Source organism: Arachis ipaensis, chromosome B6 (assembly GCF_059453495.1).
Source record: "Arachis ipaensis isolate K30076 ecotype BB chromosome B6, ASM5945349v1, whole genome shotgun sequence".
In the NCBI taxonomy this organism is placed as follows: domain Eukaryota; kingdom Viridiplantae; phylum Streptophyta; class Magnoliopsida; order Fabales; family Fabaceae; genus Arachis; species Arachis ipaensis.
The window spans coordinates 130,640,133-130,660,427 of record NC_142441.1 but is presented as its reverse complement, the minus strand read 5'-3'; the positions used below and the strand labels follow the sequence as shown (position 1 = coordinate 130,660,427).

Sequence of the window (20,295 nt, the reverse complement as noted above, 5' to 3'; positions counted from 1 at the left end):
CGAAACAGAATACGCCACTCAATCACGTCTCTTCACAAGATATCCATAACGGCACTTGACCAGGAATATCGGAACTAACAGGAGCTCACCAGCAAACTCGAGGAGCCTATAAATCTTACCCCTTGATTCAGAAAGGGGCAGGTTCCACATTCACTTCTAGTTATTTACTCTTTATTCATTAATTATTCTCCCACTTACTTGAGCGTCGGAGTGCTTTGTGCAGGTGCTCCCGCTGCCGTGTTTCAGAAGGCCGAGGTTAAACTCACGTCGTTGCTCGAGGACAACATATAATCTAGCCACGCATCCAAGTGCTCGGCCGGAGATCATCAACCTCGGTCATCACAGACGGAACATTTGGCGCCCACCGTGGGGCCCGATAACACTAACCCCACGATTCCCTATTATATTTCTACCTCTTGAGTTTTTCTTCGCAGGATAGCACGGGTCCCAGTCATGGCTGACAATGGAGTTCCTCAATTCACACAGGCCGAACTCATGGCCCAAATGGCGGAACTTCAAGCGGAAGTCAAAAGACTAGCCGAACTATCAGCACGAAATAACGCCAACCAGATAGGCGAGGGAAGCTCCAAAAGATCTTCCCAGGGCGCGCCTGACCTGCTGATCGCTGACCCACCGAAAGAGAGACTGACCTTGGACAACCCTTTTTCCGAAGAAATCACAAATTTTCAAATGCCAAAACATTTCACACTCCCCTCCTCACTTGAGCCGTATAAGGGGATTGGTGACCCCCGGGCTCACATTAAGAAATTTCAATCTATGATGTTTTTTAACGGTCCTAACAATGAACCTGTGCTTTGCAGAGCATTCCCGACATATCTTGACGGAGCAGCTTTGCTTTGGTTCTCAAAACTACCTGCAGGTTCAATCTCATCATTTGAAGAACTGGCGAAGTCCTTCATTGATTACTTCGCCGCAGCGAGAATTTACGTCCACGGATCAGATTACCTCGGCACGATCCGCCAAGGTCCACAGGAGAGCCTAAAAGATTACCTGACCAGGTTTGCAGAGGCGACCATGGAAATACCCGACCTAGATCCGGCTGTCCATCTCCATGCGCTTAAGGCCGGCCTCCGACCTGGCAAATTCAGAGAAACAATCGCCATCACCAAACCGAAGACACTGGAGGAGTTCAGGGAAAGGGCAGCCGGACAAATGGAAATTGAAGAACTACGCGAGGCCAACAAAACGGAAAGGAAACCCATAAGGGAGGAGGAACGATCAATGAGATCGACCCACAACAAGGAGGTCGGCAAAACGTTCAAGCTCACTCCGAAGTTTGACAATTACACCAAATTCAACACAAGAAGGGAAAAGATAATCAAGGAAATACTCAATGCCAAGATTATAAAACCCCCAATAAGAGCAGGCAGTTACCAAGACCAGAGGTTCGTAGACAAAACCAAACATTGTGCTTTCCATCAAAAATACGGACACACCACCGACGAATGCATAATAGCCAAAGACCTTTTGGAAAGGCTTGCACGGCAAGGCCTATTGGACAAATACATTGAGGCGAGGAAGCATAAGGAAGACGACCGGGGCAGGGAGGAAAGGCAACCGACTTCAGTAAACAAGGAAAAGTGGCCGAACAACAACCTGCCCAAGGCAGTCATAAACTGCATCTCCGGGGGATTCGCTGGAGGCGGCGAAACAACATCGGCCAGGAAACGAAGTTACCGAGCCATGCTAGCCATAGAAGGAGCCTCACCTCCAAACAAGAGCGACGCACCAGATTTAGAGATCACCTTCAATAAAGCGGATATGTCCTCGGCCGCCCCACACCTGGACGACCCGGTCGTAATTTCTATCCAGACAGGCGACCTACTGGTAAGAAAGGTCCTTTTGGACCCAGGTAGCAGCGCAGACGTACTTTTTCATTCTACATTTTTAAAAATGAACTTATCTGAAAAACTCATACAACCCTCCTCCGGAGAACTGGTAGGATTCTCCGGAGAAAGGGTACCCATAAAAGGTTATATATGGCTTAAAACGACAATAGGTGAAAACGCGTCATTCCGAACACTTGATATACAATACCTGATTGTCGATTGCAATAGTCCTTATAACATTATCCTCGGGAGACCTGCTCTGAACATGTTCAGAGCAGTAATATCAACTTTCCACCTATGTGTTAAGTTTCAGGCACAGGACGGAAAAATAGCGACGATCCACTCAGACCGCCAACAAGCTCGGCAGTGTTATAACTCTTGCTTAAAAAGATCGGATAACAGCGGAAGACAACATGAGATCAAAGCAGTACAAACCAGAGAGGAAGTCCTTTCCCTAGCCGAACTCGACCCCAGAGGAGACACACAAGAGAGACCACAACCAACTGACGAACTCCAAAAAATTCAACTAACGTCCAAACCAGAGCAAGTAACATACATAGGTCAAGCACTACAAGGGCAAGAAAGGTCGGATCTCGTAAAGCTGCTAAGGGCCAACGCAGACTTATTCGCCTGGACCCCAGCAGATATGCCGGGCATAAGTCCGGAGATCATCTGTCACAAACTCGCCACCAATCCTTCGAGCCGACCCTTAGCCCAGAAGAAAAGAAACCTAGGAGCAGAGAAATCAAAGGCGGCCCTGGAAGAGACCAGTAAACTCCTACAAGCCGACTTCATCAGAGAAATCCGCTTCACCACATGGCTCTCGAATGTGGTAATGGTAAGAAAAAACTCAGGTAAATGGCGCATGTGCGTCGATTTTACAGATTTGAACAAAGCATGTCCTAAAGACGCCTACCCTTTACCATGCATTGATAAACTTGTAGACAACGCTTCAGGTTTCGAAAGCTTGAGCTTCATGGATGCATACTCGGGGTATAATCAAATACTAATGCATCCTGAAGATCAAAGCAAAACAGCATTCATTACCGAACATGGAAACTTTTGTTATCGTGTAATGCCATTTGGCTTGAAGAATGCAGGTGCGACCTATCAACGCTTGATGGACAAAGTCTTCCATCACCAAATAGGACGCAACATGGAGATATATGTGGACGACATGGTCGCGAAAACCAAGAGAGAAAAATCGCACTGTGAAGACCTCAAGGAAATATTTGGCCAACTACGAAATTACAATATGAGACTGAACCCCGAGAAATGCGCCTTCGGAGTAAAGGGGGGAAAGTTTCTCGGATTCATGCTCACATCCCGAGGAATCGAGGCGAACCCTGAAAAATGCTCAGCAATACTCAACATGGAAAGCCCTAAAACGATAAAAGAGGTACAGCAACTTGCAGGAAGGGTAGCTGCACTATCTCGATTCCTCCCCGCTGCATCAAGCCGAGCATATCACCTCTTCCAAACGATATCAAAGAACAAAAAATTTCATTGGACAGAGGAAGGCGAGAAAGCATTTTCCGAGCTCAAAGCGATCTTAGCAACACCACCCGTGCTACAAAGACCAGAAATCGGTGACCCTTTATATTTATACTTATCTGTTTCAAACTATGCTATAAGCTCGGCCCTTATTCTCGAAACAGGAAAAACGCAACAGCCAGTATACTTCGTCAGCAGAGTCATGCAACCAACCGAGCAACGATATCCGAAGATAGAACAACTCGCCCTTGCACTGATAACAACAGCAAGGAGACTCAGGCACTACTTCCAAAGCCACACAATAATAGTAAGGACGAATCATCCACTGAGACAAATATTAACAAAACCAGAACTGGCAGGACGGTTGACCAAATGGTCAATTGAACTCTCAGAGTTCGACATTCAGTTTCAAACAAGGCCGGCCCTCAAGGCACAAGTTCTCACCGACTTCATCACAGAGACGACCCCACACGATCACATTGAAACATGGGAATTGCACGTAGATGGGGCATCAAGTCGAGAAGGAAGCGGGGCCGGAATGATATTAAAGGAGGGAAATAAGGTGGTAGCCGAGCAAGCCCTCCAATTTCACTTCTCGGCAAGCAACAATCAGGCCGAATATGAAGCCCTCATAGCGGGATTAAAGCTCGCCCTAAGCCACAAAGCAACGAACTTAACGGCACATTGCGATTCCCTCCTGGTGGTCCAACAAATCCGAGGAGAATTCCAGGTAAAAGATCCCTTGCTAGAACAATACTGGCTCATAGCAAAGGATCTAATTTCAAATTTCAGTTCGTTCACCATATTACATGTGCATAGAGAGCAAAACGTCAGGGCAGATATACTATCTAAACTCGCCGCCACCAGAGCGGACACACAAACATCAACATTATCACAGCACACACTCACAAAACCGAGCATTGAATTATTATGTATTGAAAACATTAACCACCTCCACGATTGGAGGAAACCTTTTCTTGAATACATATGTACAGGTACATTACCCAGAGACGAGCTCCATCCTCAACAGTTCAAACGTAAGGCAAGCTTCTACACAAAAATATCAGGAGAACTATACAGACGAGGTTTCTCACAACCACTATTAAGATGCCTCGACCAAAACCAGGCCAAAGAAGTAATGAATGAAGTCCATGAAGGAGTATGTGGGAACCACATAGGAGGACGAGCTCTCGCCGCAAAAATAATCCGAACAGGATATTATTGGCCGACCATAAAGAGAGATTGCATAGCTAAGGTCAAAACATGCGACAAATGCCAGAAACATGAGGCGATCTCAACCAAGCCAGCCGAAGTACTGCACAGCATGGAGGTAAGCTGGCCTTTCTACAGATGGGGGCTTGACATCCTCGGCCCTTTCCCAACAGCACCAGGACAGGTAAAATTTCTTTTGGTATCCATAGACTACTTCTCAAAATGGATAGAAGCGCAACCTTTAGCAAAGATAACAGCTGAAAAGGTACGATCTTTTATTTGGAGAAATATAATATGCCGCTTTGGGATACCAAAAGAAATAATATCAGACAATGGTAGACAATTCACAGACAATAAGCTCGGTTTATTTCTAAAAAATTTCAATATTCAACATCGTTTTAGCTCGGTAGAACACCCACAAACTAATGGGCAAGCCGAAGCTGCTAACCGAGTTGTGTTGCAGGCAATAAAGAAGAAGCTCGACAACGCAAAGGGAGAATGGGCCGAGCTCATTCCCGAAGTACTGTGGAGTTACAACACCACAATACATAACACTACAGGCGAAACACCCTTCAAGTTGGTCTATGGCTCAGAAGCACTGATCCCCATTGAGGTCGGATTACCAACGTTAAGAGCCGAGTTGTACGACGAACAACAAAATCAAAGGGCCAGGAGCGCCGAGCTTGACCTAGCCGAAGAGGACAGGGAAATCGCCGCTATCAAACAAAGGGCCCAGAAAAGAATAATGGAAAGAAAATACAACAGGAAGGTGATTCCGAGGATATTCAACAAAGGTGACCTTGTGCTCAGGCGAACAGAGGAAGCCAGAAGACCTCCAGCTCATGGCAAACTCGCCGCAAATTGGGAAGGCCCCTTCCGTGTTACCCAAGTACTCGGCAAGGGGGCATATCAACTCCAAACATTACAAGGCAATGCCATCCCAGGAAACTGGAACATCTCATCACTCAAAATGTATATGTCATAGTTTGTACAAAATGCGAATGAAGGTACTCTTTTTCCCCCTTAGAGCTTTTTTCCCAACGAAAGGGTTTTGCCTAAGGAGGGTTTTAATGAGGCCGGACGCCCCCCGAATCCAAATAAAAGCGATAAATTCTTTTCAAATAAAGCCTGACAATGACAAAATATAACAAAGCAAAAACACTTACTATAAATATATTATATTATCAAACTGGCCTGAAACGTCGGCCAAATACCACCACCTAATAGTCAAACCGGCCTAACATCGGCCAAATACCATACAAAGCCCAAAAAATTAACAGTCTAGAGCTCAGACAGTCAAAACAAAAGCCACAAATACAAACAAACTAAGAAGGAGCATTCTCATCGTGCTCCTCCACAGTACCATCCACAACTAACTTTCCACCTACAACTATCTTTGTAATATCGAGCTTATCACAATCAAAATTAGGGGCTAACAGGGCAATCTGACTCACAGCACGATCAAAACCATAAGAGAACATCTCCATCCCAGCCTCCTCTAGCTCATGCACACGGGAAGTAAGCCGACCTTTGGCCACGTCGTGCTCCATAACTTCAGCTTGCAACAAACGGATTTGATCTCTTAAACGAACCACCTCATCCTCAGCTTCTTTCGCTTTAGCCACAGCACTGGTAGCAACATCTTCCTTTTCCTTTACAACCTTCTCCAAATCAGCAATCCGAGCTGTATATGACTTCTCCATGGAAGAGACCTTGTTCACAGCTTCTTGCTGATCAGCACCAACGCACTCAACAGTCCGACCAACGCAGAGTAAGCGAGAAGCAACCACCTACCGAGCACCCGTAGCATGAGAACAATACAAAAGGTTGAAAAAACAAGAAACACAAAACAAAACATACCTGAACAAATTTACCGAGCGCTTCCATTCCAGCTCGGCGCGTCATAAGCATGTCCCCAGGATACTGCGAGGCCCTATCAGAAAGCTCCGCGAAATTAAACTGTTCGTTCCAAAGGGAGTGCGAGCTAGAACCAGCAATGAAGCCATGAAGCTTTTTCTGCCGATCAAAGGCAACTCCGCCACCACCTACAACCTCACGATCACCTTCGGAAATAACCTCTAAGGAAGTATCGTCTCTCTTCCTTTTAAATGAAGACGCAGGATGCGCAACAGACGAGAAAGCCTGCTCGCCCGCATCCTTCCGATCACCAGCACTCCCAATCCCTTTCTCCTTTTTCTTACTCAAGAAAGATTGCAGCTTGTTCGGGTCCAACAAGGGAACTCGGCCACCTAAAAAAAAAAACCACCAAATGTCAGACAAACTCGGCAAATGTCCAATACTTAATAACAAAACACCAAAAAACATTACCTATGTAAGCCCTAAGACCCTCATTATCACCCAAATCATATAAACGCAAAATTTCAGGGATGGACAAGCATTCCCCAGCAGCAACACTCTCCACAATAAAGTTCATCACAAACTCCTCTTCCTCACTCCTCTCAGAAGCCTCGAGGATCTGAGTCGGTTCAGAACACCAGTAGAGAGGAAATTTCTCGCTCAACTCACCATCCAAATAGAAAGGGTACTCAGACTCGGCCGAGCGGACTTTCACAAAAAGAGATTTGAAGTTCTTGAAAGAGGACTTATAAAGAAGGAATACAGACCGACCCGGAAAGCTACTGAAACAAACCCACAACCCCTTACGAACCCCCTTTGCCTGAAAAAAGGAAAAGAATAAAGACAGCGAACAAGGGAAGGAGAGGAATTCCATCAGACATTGAAATGCGCGAAGGAACGCCCAAGAATTTGGGTGCAACTGTGACGGAGCACAGTTTAGCTGAGTAAGGACGTCACACTCAAAAGAAGAAAAGGGAAACTTCACTCCAAGTTCAACCATGCATGGAGTATACATATAAAAATACTCCCAGTCACCCCTCCTCTCACAAACCCTATCACTACTAGAACAGGGCTGAAACTCGACAACGACGCCAGAACCCCCCCTCACGAAATCTATGCCCCTCAAATCAGAAAGGGATTCAACGCTGATGAAGGAAGATGAACGTGTCTTCACATCATCTTGGACCCAGTGATATGGGTCGTCTTTCCTATCCTCAATAGCCTTCAATTTTTCTTTCAATTTCTCTCCCGCCATGACAGAGTATGCAGAAACGAACAGTCAAAGAAGAGTCAGAAAACGTTTACCTTTCGAAGACATAGCGCAGACTTGAAGACTAGGAGCAACACAGCGTAATTTCCAAAACAATGAAAATAACTATTATTGCAAGCCCACTAACAAAGTGGGTAAATTAATTCATGCCCACTAACAAACGTGGAAACCGAAACGGCAATAATGGACAATAAAAGATGACACGATTCGCGAAGAGACAAGTTAAACCCTTTTCAAATTTTCTCAAAACAAAACCTAGCCACGTATGAAAAACAAAAAGCTCGCCTACCGACCTATACGGAACGCTAGCCGACCTGGGGGGCTATGATGCGTACCACACCATAATCGGCATGGAGGTTCAGTGGCAGACTGACCTTAAAAATCGGAACCGAGCAGAACTGAACAAACAAACTTTATAAATTATCTCCGAAACAGAATACGCCACTCAATCACGTCTCTTCACAAGATATCCATAACGGCACTTGACCAGGAATATCGGAACTAACAGGAGCTCACCAGCAAACTCGAGGAGCCTATAAATCTTACCCCTTGATTCAGAAAGGGGCAGGTTCCACATTCACTTCTAGTTATTTACTCTTTATTCATTAATTATTCTCCCACTTACTTGAGCGTCGGAGTGCTTTGTGCAGGTGCTCCCGCTGCCGTGTTTCAGAAGGCCGAGGTTAAACTCACGTCGTTGCTCGAGGACAACATATAATCTAGCCACGCATCCAAGTGCTCGGCCGGAGATCATCAACCTCGGTCATCACAGACGGAACACCTTTTATAAATATCTATATTTTGTGTTCTTTATTATTTGAGTTATATCTTCCCGGGAAAAAGAAAGTGCATTCCAATATCACACTAGACGAGTTATATTTTGAAGAGCTTATCCAGATAGGAACAGTAGTATATTTTTTTTTTTTTCAAAAGATGTAAAATAAAAAATTATAAACCAAAGGAAGTAGCTGTTAACATGAAAAAGGAATCTTTTAGGTTGTTTTTTTCTCAAGTGAAGGTTGTGTTTTTTAGTTAGCAAAAACTTAAACTGAAACCACTAAGCAAAATATATTGGCATCAAGTACTATTAGTTAGGCTGTCTTTTGAGTAGACAATTGCTTAAACAAGTCCCATTTAATCTCATGTCAATTTATGACTTATGACTTATGAGAATAATATTGGGAATAAATTAAAGAACTAAAAAAATTGACAACCAAGTTAATTATGATAAAATATACAAACACAAAGTATATGCTAAAGGCCAATCATATAAGTCAAATCTCGATATCCGAATTATCATATAAATAATATTAGTAAAACTAGCGAATAATATTTATGACAGAGAAAGCAAAGAATATGTAACGGCTAATGTTGTTTATAACTTTTATACATTCCTATTTCTCATCTGCAACACTTCTACGGATTCTCTTAAGAATTATTCTTTAAATATTGTATGGGCACTTTTGTCATGCTCAATTTTTAAATATGAAAAATTTTGGTGTATTTTTGTTGAAGATAGGCTAATTAGATGTAATTACAGATAGATGAACGATGTAAAAAGAATAATTTCAACATGTAGGTAGCGTGTTGAGCTAACACGAAAAATACGTGCTTCAACATGCAGCAGAGATGTTATCAGTTCGATTTAATTCAGTTTTGGACCAAAAATTAATCGAACCGATATGATCGGTTCTCTCTCTTTAGTAATTGATCAATTTGTTGTTTTCGCATCAATCGAATCAAAAGTAGTTTGGTTTAGTCGAATTTTTTAATTTTTAAATCCTAATTTAAAGTAACCGAGAGAGAAAAAAAAAAAAAAGGAGAGCATATGGGGGTACATGCCTCCACTTAAATCTTCCTTTCCCTCTTCTCCCCTCCTTCAATTCCCCCTTTCTATCTTTCACTTTTTTTCATTCTTCCCAACAACAAAAATTTAAAAACCCACCCCCTCTTCCTCTTCACTTCCCTCTTATTCATCTCTTCCATCTTTTCATCTCTTCTCCTTGCAATTACACACTATTATCAAACTCACCTTCATCATCTTGATTCTTTTTTTTCTACTTTATCTCTATTTATTCAAAAATCTCATTTTCTCAAAACCGCAAATCATAGAATTTCAACTTAATGAGTAAAGGAAGCATTCAACTTTTGAGTTCCTGTTATTATTGAGGCTTTAAGGTAATTCTTTGAGAACTTTGACTCAATAATTAGCTATATCTCCAATTTTTGTCATCCTTATTCTTGTGGGTATAGCAAAATCCGAAATTAGGGTTATTAGATTAGAAAATTTGGGGCTTCTATCAAATTGAGTAAGATTTTATTAATTGACAACATTGTTAGCTTACAAATATTATTATGGTCAAATTTCTAGAGTTGTAGAGTTATTGGACATCATTTGGTAGGTCGGTGGCATGTTCAGAGTTGCTTTTGGTTCTTTAGAATCAAGTTGTAAGTGGATATTATATCTATAATTGTTTTTAAGTATACTATTATCAATATTTAAATCGAATCATTATTTTTAACATTTGAAAATATTTGATTGTTGTGATTTTTGGAATAATTGGAATGGATATCGATTTTTGAAAAATTCATAATTTTATAAAGATACACACGAGACGGTATTTATATATTTTATAAAGCATATTTGTTTTTATTATTTGTATTTGTTAAACTTTAATTAAATTTTTAATATGCATTCTTATATATACCCTATTTTTATGAAATTTAGTAATATGTCACAAGTATTAGAAATGGTTATATGTGATTTGGTTTGGATTGGTTTGGGAGACTCTGACTAGAAAACCGTAGTTAACGGCGGTTATGACGTTAATCTAGATGCATCTGGCTTAGACCTCAGCTAGCAGGGGCGTTGCTAGCCTAACGTGTAGGCCACACGTTTGATCTGTTATACCGTACGTGCATACTAGAGGAAAGGGCTACCCTTAGAGGTGGAGTTGCTCTAAGTGTGTAATATTCGATTTGATTTGACTTCTGGAATGAAAACTCCTATTTCAGTTCATTTCACTTAATTATTTATCTATTTATTTGCATAATAAATTAATATGAATTCCTCATCTTTAAAAAGAAATATAATTTTTATGATAAAATTTGTATTGTCTCGTGTGGGTTATAGATATAATGTTTGCTCACTGAGTTGCAAAACTCACCCTATTATATTCCCATATTTTTCAGATACAGGTGTCATTCCAAGTTTCATTCCACCTGCCCCTCAGTAGATCTTAGTCATTTCAATGAGCCCTTCTTCTTTCCAAGAGCTAAGTAATTATGTAATGGAACATTTGCTCAAAATCTAGATTATGTCAATGCTCCATATGTCACAGGCAGGGTCCACGTGTGGGTTATGTTATTTTTAATCTCGAATTTTTAGTAATTATGATTTGGTTATGTAAAGTATGGATTTAACTATATACTTTAGTTATCAACTTAATATATATTACACGCTTTTTGATATGTTTGGTTTGCGAACATAATTGGAATGTGTTGTTGTGGTTGTCTCTGGAAATGGATGTTTATTATTGATTCAGGAAGATAATATTCATGTTGGTAAGGTTCTATGAATAGATGAGACTTTGTCCGTTTTTCTAAAGACTTGGTCGATTAGCTTGCTGAAGGACTTGTCCCTTGAGCGCCAGTCATGGCTTGGTTTGGGTCATGACAAAGTGGTATCAGAGCCTTAGGTTTTCTTGTGTAATATGGAGCAAGTGTCCTTTAGTAAGATCACAATTGTGCAAATGGAAGCTGGCCCATTTTCACAAAGTGTGATGTTACTAGAGGCCTATAGGAAGTTGTCCTCGATCCTTTGTTCTCATAATTCTTTCTGTCTGTCCTATTATCTTTGAACCTAATATACATATGTCATTTAGGATCTAAACGCCTTACTTACTCAATAGGTGGAAGATGCTACCTAAGAAAAGACGTAGTGAAACTGTTCGTGCTCCTGATACTGTTGAATCCAATAGGGCAGTTTCTCCGCCACTTGGAGCGCTTCGACAAAGACCAAGGAGCCAAAGGATAGCTGATAGGCACGGAGAAGGAATACCCCGTGAGGGAGCTCAAGAAAATCCTGCAGTAGGAGTGACTCAAGCAGACTTGGCAGCCGAATTAAGGGGAATGAATCAAACCCTTAATGCAGTATTACAGGTCCTAACAAATCAAAATAGGAGTGAAGCAGAACTTCTTAATGTGTCAAATTTTTAGCCTCAAAGAGTTCATCAATTGTTTGGGGATCAAGAGCCGCCAATTGAAAAATTTTTGAATTTGAATTCATCTACTTTCAATGGAGATTCCTTGGATGAAGATCCACAACAATATCTAAAGAATGCAAAGAATGCTATTCGGGCTCTCAAGTGCACCAAAGAATGGGCTATTGAGTTAGTATCCTACAACTTGCGCGGTTCAGCAAAATATTGGTATGAATCTTTTCTTGAGAGTAAAGAAGCTGCTGAACTTCCTCCTCCCTCTTGGAAAGAGTTCACCGAAGAGTTTCTTGCTCGATTTTATCCAGCTACCAAGCAAGGAGAAGATGCAATCGCCTTTGAAAGATTAAGGCAAGAGAATATGACAGTGACCGAGTATGCTAAGGAGTTTACTAGACTTTCTAAGAGTGCTCCATACTTGGTGAATTCAGAAGAGATGAAAGTACGTCAATTCATTCGTGGGTTGGCAAAATCTACGTTCACTACTCTTATGCCTGAAGTCAAACGCATGTCTTTTAAGGACGTCTTAAACTCTGCTTATAGAATTGAAGCTGGAATAGCGGAGAGAAATGCTTTTAAGGATGCTGGTAAGAATTCCAAAATGAAGGGACAATTTTCTGGTGGATCTAGTTTAGGAGAATTTCAGTCTTATCATGGTTAGACTAATCAACAAGGTTATTCGGGTTATCGAGCTTGTCCTCAAACATCTTTTGGTAGGGTTGCTTCTTCTGGAATTGCTCCCATGAGTATTTTGAGTCCCAAACCTTTTGTTAAGGGCACCTCTCAATTTAGTGCACAGGGTTCAAATCAAACAATGCCAGCTCAGCCCTATTGCCAGCAGTGTGGGAGTTACCATTCTGATATATGTTTCAAGGCCACTGGAGCATGTTTTGGTTGTGGCCAATCTGGTCATCTTAGGAGAGATTGTCCTAATCCTAAAGGAGATTTTGCTCCAGGTATTGCGCGTCCTACAATACCAATGCCATCATCTTTAGCTATGTCTATTGAAAACTCATTTGGTCCTACAAAGTATTACCCTTTTTAATTAATTTCTCCACTTACGTCAGTTATTCAACTTTAAAAAACTTCTACCAATTTCTCGCACCTTATTATATTCATGTTATTAGAGCCACTTTGCACTTACCCCACTTGGTCACCCTGACGTAACTTTTACCGATTATCTTTGACCTTTTTTCTGTTTCTCTCTTCTCATCTCATTCTCACCTCTTATTAGTATTATTGAATATAGATAAAAAAAAATTATTTTATTTGTTTTTAATCTAATTTCTCTTTTCTTAAAAATATCACAAACAGAAAGAAATACATACCTAAAATTATTGACCTTCAATATTTTATTTGAGATACTCTATCTAAATTAATTGTCATAAATTATAAATAATAATTTTTTAGTTTAGATTTATGTTTTGACTATATATATATATATTTTTTACTTTTAATCGCTATAATTTATATAAGAAATTACTTCATTTTTGGTAGAATTTAAAAATACATTAATCTCATGCCAATAATATATTTGTTTTTTAAACATTTAGATACTCATAATAACAATAGAATTGGTCTAAATTCAAGTAATAGATGGAACGGTAATAACGTTAATGGATATAAATTATTATTTTTTAAAAATTTAATTCATACTTATTAAACTTTCAATTATTTCTAATATAATATGTTACATATGATATAATACAGTGTATTATAATTGATAATTGTTCACTTAAAAAATTTACACTTTTTATTTAATATTTAAATTTTTTATTATGATACTATTTTAATTTATTCTAAATTTTTATTATCTATACCAATATATAATGGAGATATGAAAGTTTGATATCCAATTTCTTCTTTTCATTTTACTCTTATTTCTATTTTTTTTCAAAAAAAAAAAGATTTACCCACTTCACTCTTAATAAAAAAAAAATAGTCACTACTTATTTAATTCTTTTTAATTTTTTTTTAAAAAAATTGGCTTTACCCATGATAGAGTTTCAAACTGATTCATTTTATTCCAGGTAATAACATAATTTGTTGGTATCCTATAACAAAATTAATTAAATTACAATACACAATTTACATATTTCTGATGTCTATTGTTTATCTTAAAAAATAAATTACATATAAATGTGTACTCCGTAATTACATCTATACCAATTAATTAAATTACAATATACGGTTTACATATTTTTCTGATGTCTATTGTTTATATTTAAAAAAAAAATTACATATAGAAGCGTACTCCTTAATTAAATCTATACCAATATATAATGGGCTATACCAATGTATAATGGGATAGGAAAGTTTGATATATCCAATTCCTTCTCCTTATTTTACCTTTTTTGGTTAAACATTGAATTCAATGTAACAAACTGTTACTACGTTCTCTATTTTTTTTTATTTTTTTTTATCAAAAAAAAAGAATTTATCCCACCACAGATTATCGTTCACTCTCAAGTTTCAACCATTTTTTTTTATAAAAAAAAGAATTTATCCCACCACATAGTATCATTCACTTTCAAGTTTCAACCGCACGACATATTTTAAAACTGATTTACTTCCAATAAAAAAACTGTTACAACTGACCCACTTTCAATAAAAACTGATCCACCTTCAGTCGTACTTAACCTCCAACAAAATTAAATTACTCTTTCACTTTTAATTTTGGTCTCACAAATATTTTTCTTCTCTACAACTTGCTATCTTTTTGACAAATAGAAATAAAAACTTCACGATTAACTAGGCGAAGAAGATAGAATATGACCGAAGAACAAAAACAATAACACCTAGCTAGAAGACGTGCAACTTATCGGGAGATGATTCGACAAGAAAAATAAGTTGTCATATCAACTGATACAACTCCAATTCCAACTCCAATGTCAAAACAGGTGGAGGTACCGATTAACTACAAATACAAGAGTAGTTCGATTGACTACAATTAGACAAATGGCCAGAACTACTACCCATCATCAATTTGATACAGGTAGTACGATAACTAATTTTCTTTGTTATGAATTCAATTAGTTCTTAATAATTATATTTTATTTTTGAAACATATATTAATGGAAGCGCATGACAATAGAACAAGTACAAGTAACAGAAATCATCATAACATAATTGGTTGGTACTTTATCATTGATATGTTGTAATAAAATTAAACAAATTAATATTACTATACATGGATTATTTTATATCTGAGTATTATTAATTAATTTTACATACAAAATTATACATATACCGCAGTGTATTCTCTAATCAAATAATATATGAAGTTATACAGTTAATATTAAAATTTTATTATCCAACTTTTTTAGACATTATTCATCCATAAATAAATCACGAGGGCAAACTATTCCTAAGGTAGGGATCTATCTCCCTAAACATGTGTTTAGCCATGGTTAATTATACGTTGCACTATCTCAAAGTGTTTTTCATCTTAGTCAAAGAAGGAATAGTAAATGAAAAAAGCGGACAATTCACAAGGAATGTGGTGTTCAAGAAAATTTTGTTACCTATACCTCAGCTTAGCAAATACGTCCGCCTTTTTATAAGTATAATCCGTGCATTATGTAATTTTATCATTACAATATTAACATTGGAATATATAGTTTTGTTCACTAATTTTAACAACTAATGACTAAAATTTTTAACAGATAAATTGATATCACAAGAGCTCATCAGGATATAAAAAAAATACCTAACAAATCAGATGTAATATCATTTAATTTACATTTTGTCAATAATAACTCACGAATTATAATCATTTTTTGTCCTTTCAGATAATCCAATGCAAAACAAGATATCTCAATTCTACAGATTTAAATTGAATCTTTTTCTATAATAAGGACTCAATTTAATTGAATAATCAATTTAATTGAATATACCTGAAGCGTTTATATAATTATTTTTATGGTAAAAAAATCTGACGGTTTTTCAAGACGCAAGAAATTATTGATAAGGAGATGTATGATGAATTACGAAGGATTTTTTTCAGGTATACCATCTTTATATTCTCCTTTTTTATTATTAATTATCTTATAGTTTGATATTTAAAAACACAAAAAACTAAGCATATTCATTTCTTCTATTCTTCAACTTTTTGTAGGAAAATGAATGTCTCTTCACATTCAGATCATATTTTGACTTACCACTTATTCATACCCTGGGTCGAGCTACCTGACCCGGAATGATTGACGATAAAGCGACCGACCTCTTCAGGTCAGATTACCCGACCTCTTCTAAAAGAGCTCGGCCAAATCGACAGGAAAGCCCAATAAAGGGCCCAAATAGAGGAACACGACCCAAATCCAAAGGCAATCCCAGCCTACAGAGATAAAGGCGGTTCCCTTGAAGATAAGCTGACTTTATCCAAAACAGGATAAGATAAGATAAGATAACTAACTTATCTTATCAGAAAGGTCAGCCCACACTACTATAAATACACTGGAGCACCCAGGTATAACTCATACTCTGATTCTACATAAAACCTGTCTAATACCCGTACTAACTTAAGCATCGGAGTCTCTTGCAGGTACCCCCACCCTCCGATGGCCAAGGATCAGCAGTGCAGCAAGTCCAACAAGTCGGACACAACAGCTCCGGCCGCCACCAGCCGGCCGGACACGCTATCTCCGACCAGTACAGGAAATCTCATCCGAGATCGACCTCCAGTTTCAGGTAACCCTCGGAACATTGGCGCCGTTGCCGGGGAACCTGGAAGTCATCCCATCACCATGGCGGACAACCATAACAACGACCACGATTCAGGTCTGGAAGAGAGAACGCCGCACAAGAACGTGGATGTCACACTACAAGACACTCCGAAAATCAACAAAGACAAAGACTCACTAAATTCAGGGGCAATAGAAGCGCTCCTAGATCACCTAAAACAACTGGAAAAAGAAACTCAACAACAACGGGAAATCGGAAGGGATCTACAAAGAGAGATGCGGCGACGTCGGGAGTTGGAAGAAAAACTACAGCAATTAGAAGCCGATCTCAAATTAAAAGCCCCTCGGGCCAATCTCGAAGAAAACTCACGCAAAGAGCAAGACCCGTTCACCAGGGAAATCATGAAAACCAAAATTCCAAAAGACTTCAAACTCCCGGATATGACCCTGTATGATGGCACCACGGATCCCAACCACCACCTCAGTAACTTCAGAAGTAGAATGTACCTCACTGACGCCCCAGATGCTGTTTGCTGCAAAGCCTTTCCAACAACTCTCACAAAGACAGCCATTCGATGGTTTGACAACCTACCCCCAAAGTCCATCTCAAGCTTTGATGACCTAGCTAAAAAATTCCTAGCCAGATTCTCCATTCAGAAAGATAAAGCCAAGCACGCCCCCAGTTTACTAGGGATCAAACAAGGAGATCGGGAGAGCCTCCGCAACTATATGGAGAGATTCAACAAAACATGCATGGACATACAAAGTTTACCCACAGAGGCCGCCATCATGGGACTCATCAACGGCCTACGAGAAGGACCCTTCAGCCAATCTATATCAAAAAAGTACCCGACCTCCTTGGATGAAGTGTAGGAACGAGCAGAAAAATACATCAACATGGAGAAAACGCTCGGTTAGAAGAGACCTCAAAATCGGGGGCTTCTTACCGAGATAGAGACAAGGAATCCAAGAGGAAAGAAGATCGACAAGGGGAGAAAATAAAAAAGTACCATAATTACACTCCTCTCAGGGCATCCTTGGTCGAGATATACAAAGAAGTATGCCATACAGAAAAAATCCCCCCAGCACGGCCACTCAAAGGCAAAAAGGGAGGAGGAAACCGGAAAGAATATTGCGAATACCATCGAGTCCGAGGACACTCCACCAACAAATGTTTTGACTTAAAAAATATCATAGAAAAATTGGTGAGAGAAGGAAAGTTAGATCGATTCCTGGCCACCCGAGAGGATGATCAAAGAAAGAGACGAAGAGATGAAGATACTGAACGAACAGAACGATCACCTCAGACACCAGAAAGACATGTCCACATGATACATGGAGGATTCACAGCAGGTGGGATCTCCAAATCCTCTTGCAAAAGATATCTCAAAGAAGTATATCATGTCGAAGGAAAGGAGGAAGCACTCAACATCCCGGCAATAACATTCACTAAAGAGCACGCATCCGGCGTCATCGCAGGACAGGACGATCCCATGGTCATCACCATCATATTAGCAAACGCCAACCTACACCGCACCTTAATAGACCAAGGGAGTTCTGCCGACATCTTATTCAAAACAGCCTTTGATAAACTCGGCTTAGAAGAAAAAAAACTTCAAGCATATCCAAACAGTCTGTTTGGACTAGGAGACACGCCGGTTCGACCACTAGGATACATACCACTACATACAACCTTCGGAAAAGGGAACCAATCCAGGACCCTCAAAATAGATTACATCGTAGTCGACGTAAGTTCAGCTTACAATGCTCTCATAGGTCAGACAACACTCAACCAACTCAGCGCGATAGTCTCGACCCCACACCTATGTATGAAATTCCCAACACCAAAGGGGATAGCCACGATAAAAGCAGATCAAAAAATGACACGTCGCTGTTACAACGAAAGCCTAAACCTTAGAGGCAAAGGAGAAGAGTTCCACACAATCGAGCTGGGCGGAGTTCAACGACGAGAAGAACTTCGTCCCCAGCCAGAGGGCGAGATAGAAAAGATTCACATCGGGGACACCTCGGAAAAAATAACTAATATCGGCACAATCCTAAAAGGAGACTCAAAGGAATTACTAATACAATTCTTGCGAGATAACGTCGATCTCTTCGCATGGAAAGCCGCAGATATGCCAGGCATAAACCCTAAGCTGATGTGTCATAAGTTGGCGGTCTATCCAGGATCTCGGTCGGTACAGCAGAGACGAAGAAAATTTGGGCCAGAACGATCCCAGGCTGTGGAAGAACAAGTACAGGCACTACTGGAAGCAGGATTCATAAGAGAAGTCGAATATCCACTATGGCTAGCCAACGTTGTCTTGGTGAAAAAATCAAATGGGAAGTGGCGAATGTGCACCGATTACACCGATCTCAACAAGGCTTGTCCAAAGGACCCGTACCCACTCCCAAATATCGACGCTCTGGTAGACGCTTCCTCCGGATATAAATATCTCTCGTTTATGGATGCATACTCGGGATACAACCAGATCCCCATGTACCCACCAGATCAAGAAAAGACCTCGTTCCTAACACCGAAAGTAAACTACTGCTACATTGTGATGCCTTTCGGTCTCAAGAACGCAGGAGCTACTTATCAAAGGCTAATGAATAAAGTCTTCTCGGATCACATCGGAAAGATCATGGAAGTCTACGTGGACGACATGCTAATAAAAACACAAAGTGAAGAGACATTATTGTCCGACCTGGCCCAAGTATTCGACACCATAAGGAAGCATGACATGCGACTCAATCCAGCAAAATGCACCTTTGCGATAGAAGCAGGCAAATTCTTAGGTTTCATGCTCACACAAAGAGGAATTGAAGCAAATCCAGACAAATGTCAGGCCATACTCAACATGAAGAGCCCAACCTGTGTCAAAGAAGTACAGCAACTCAACGGGAGATTGGCAGCCCTATCCCGATTCTTAGCAGGAGCCGCGATAAGATCTCTCCCCTTCTATGCTCTTTAAGAAAGGGAAGGAAGTTCGAGTGGACGACAGAATGTGAGCAAGCCTTCCAAGACTTTAAAAAGTTCTTAGGACAGCCACCTATCCTCTCCCGACCACAAAAAGGAGAACCACTCATATTATATCTCGCAGTAGGAAGCTGGGCAGTAGCGTCAGCACTAGTCAGAGAAGACGAAAACGGACAACAACACGTCTACTTCATTAGTAAAGCACTACAGGGATCCGAGCTGAACTATCAGAAAATAGAAAAATTTGCATATACTCTCATTCTAACATCTAGACGACTCCGCCCTTACTTCCAGGCCCACACCATCAAAGTTCGCACCAACCAGCCCTTGAAAGGAATATTGCAGAAAACAGATTTAGCAGATAGAATTCTACAATGGGCAGTCGAGCTGTCAGAGTTCGACCTCTAATATGAAGCTCGGACGGCCATTAAGTCACAATATCACGGCGGCATTTGTGGCAATCATCTTGGAGCACGAGCTCTCGCTAAAAAAGTACTCCGGGCGGGATTTTATTGGCCAACTCTACAGAAAGAAGCTACAGAATTTGTAAAGACATGCCCACCATGTCAAAAATATGCCAACTTTCACATCGTCCCGCCAGAAGAGCTCATCAGCGTAACTTCGCCTTGGCCCTTTGCAAGGTGGGGGCTCGACCTTCTTGGCCCCTTCCCCCAGGGGTCAGGACAAGTTAAATTTCTCATAGTAGGAGTAGACTATTTTACAAAGTGGATCG

At 40.1% G+C, this 20,295-nt stretch overlaps 2 protein-coding genes across 2 annotated transcripts; one reads left to right on the top strand and one right to left on the bottom strand.

The window, feature by feature from the left end:
* The first annotated feature begins 453 nt into the window (after window positions 1–453).
* Window positions 454–5,541, top strand: LOC148562745 (uncharacterized). Its single transcript, XM_088490980.1, has one exon. It carries the CDS (start codon window positions 454–456, stop codon window positions 5,539–5,541), a length of 5,088 nt encoding a protein of 1,695 aa, XP_088347106.1.
* Window positions 5,542–5,840: 299 nt separating this feature from the next.
* LOC148562744 (uncharacterized) lies at window positions 5,841–6,909 on the bottom strand. The gene is made up of 2 exons (XM_088491636.1): window positions 6,417–6,909; window positions 5,841–6,346 (listed from the first exon to the last, which is right to left on the bottom strand). The coding sequence occupies exons 1-2, from the start codon at window positions 6,879–6,881 to the stop codon at window positions 5,882–5,884; spliced, it is 930 nt and encodes a 309-aa protein (XP_088347762.1). The 5' UTR covers window positions 6,882–6,909; the 3' UTR covers window positions 5,841–5,881.
* Window positions 6,910–20,295: the final 13,386 nt, after the last annotated feature.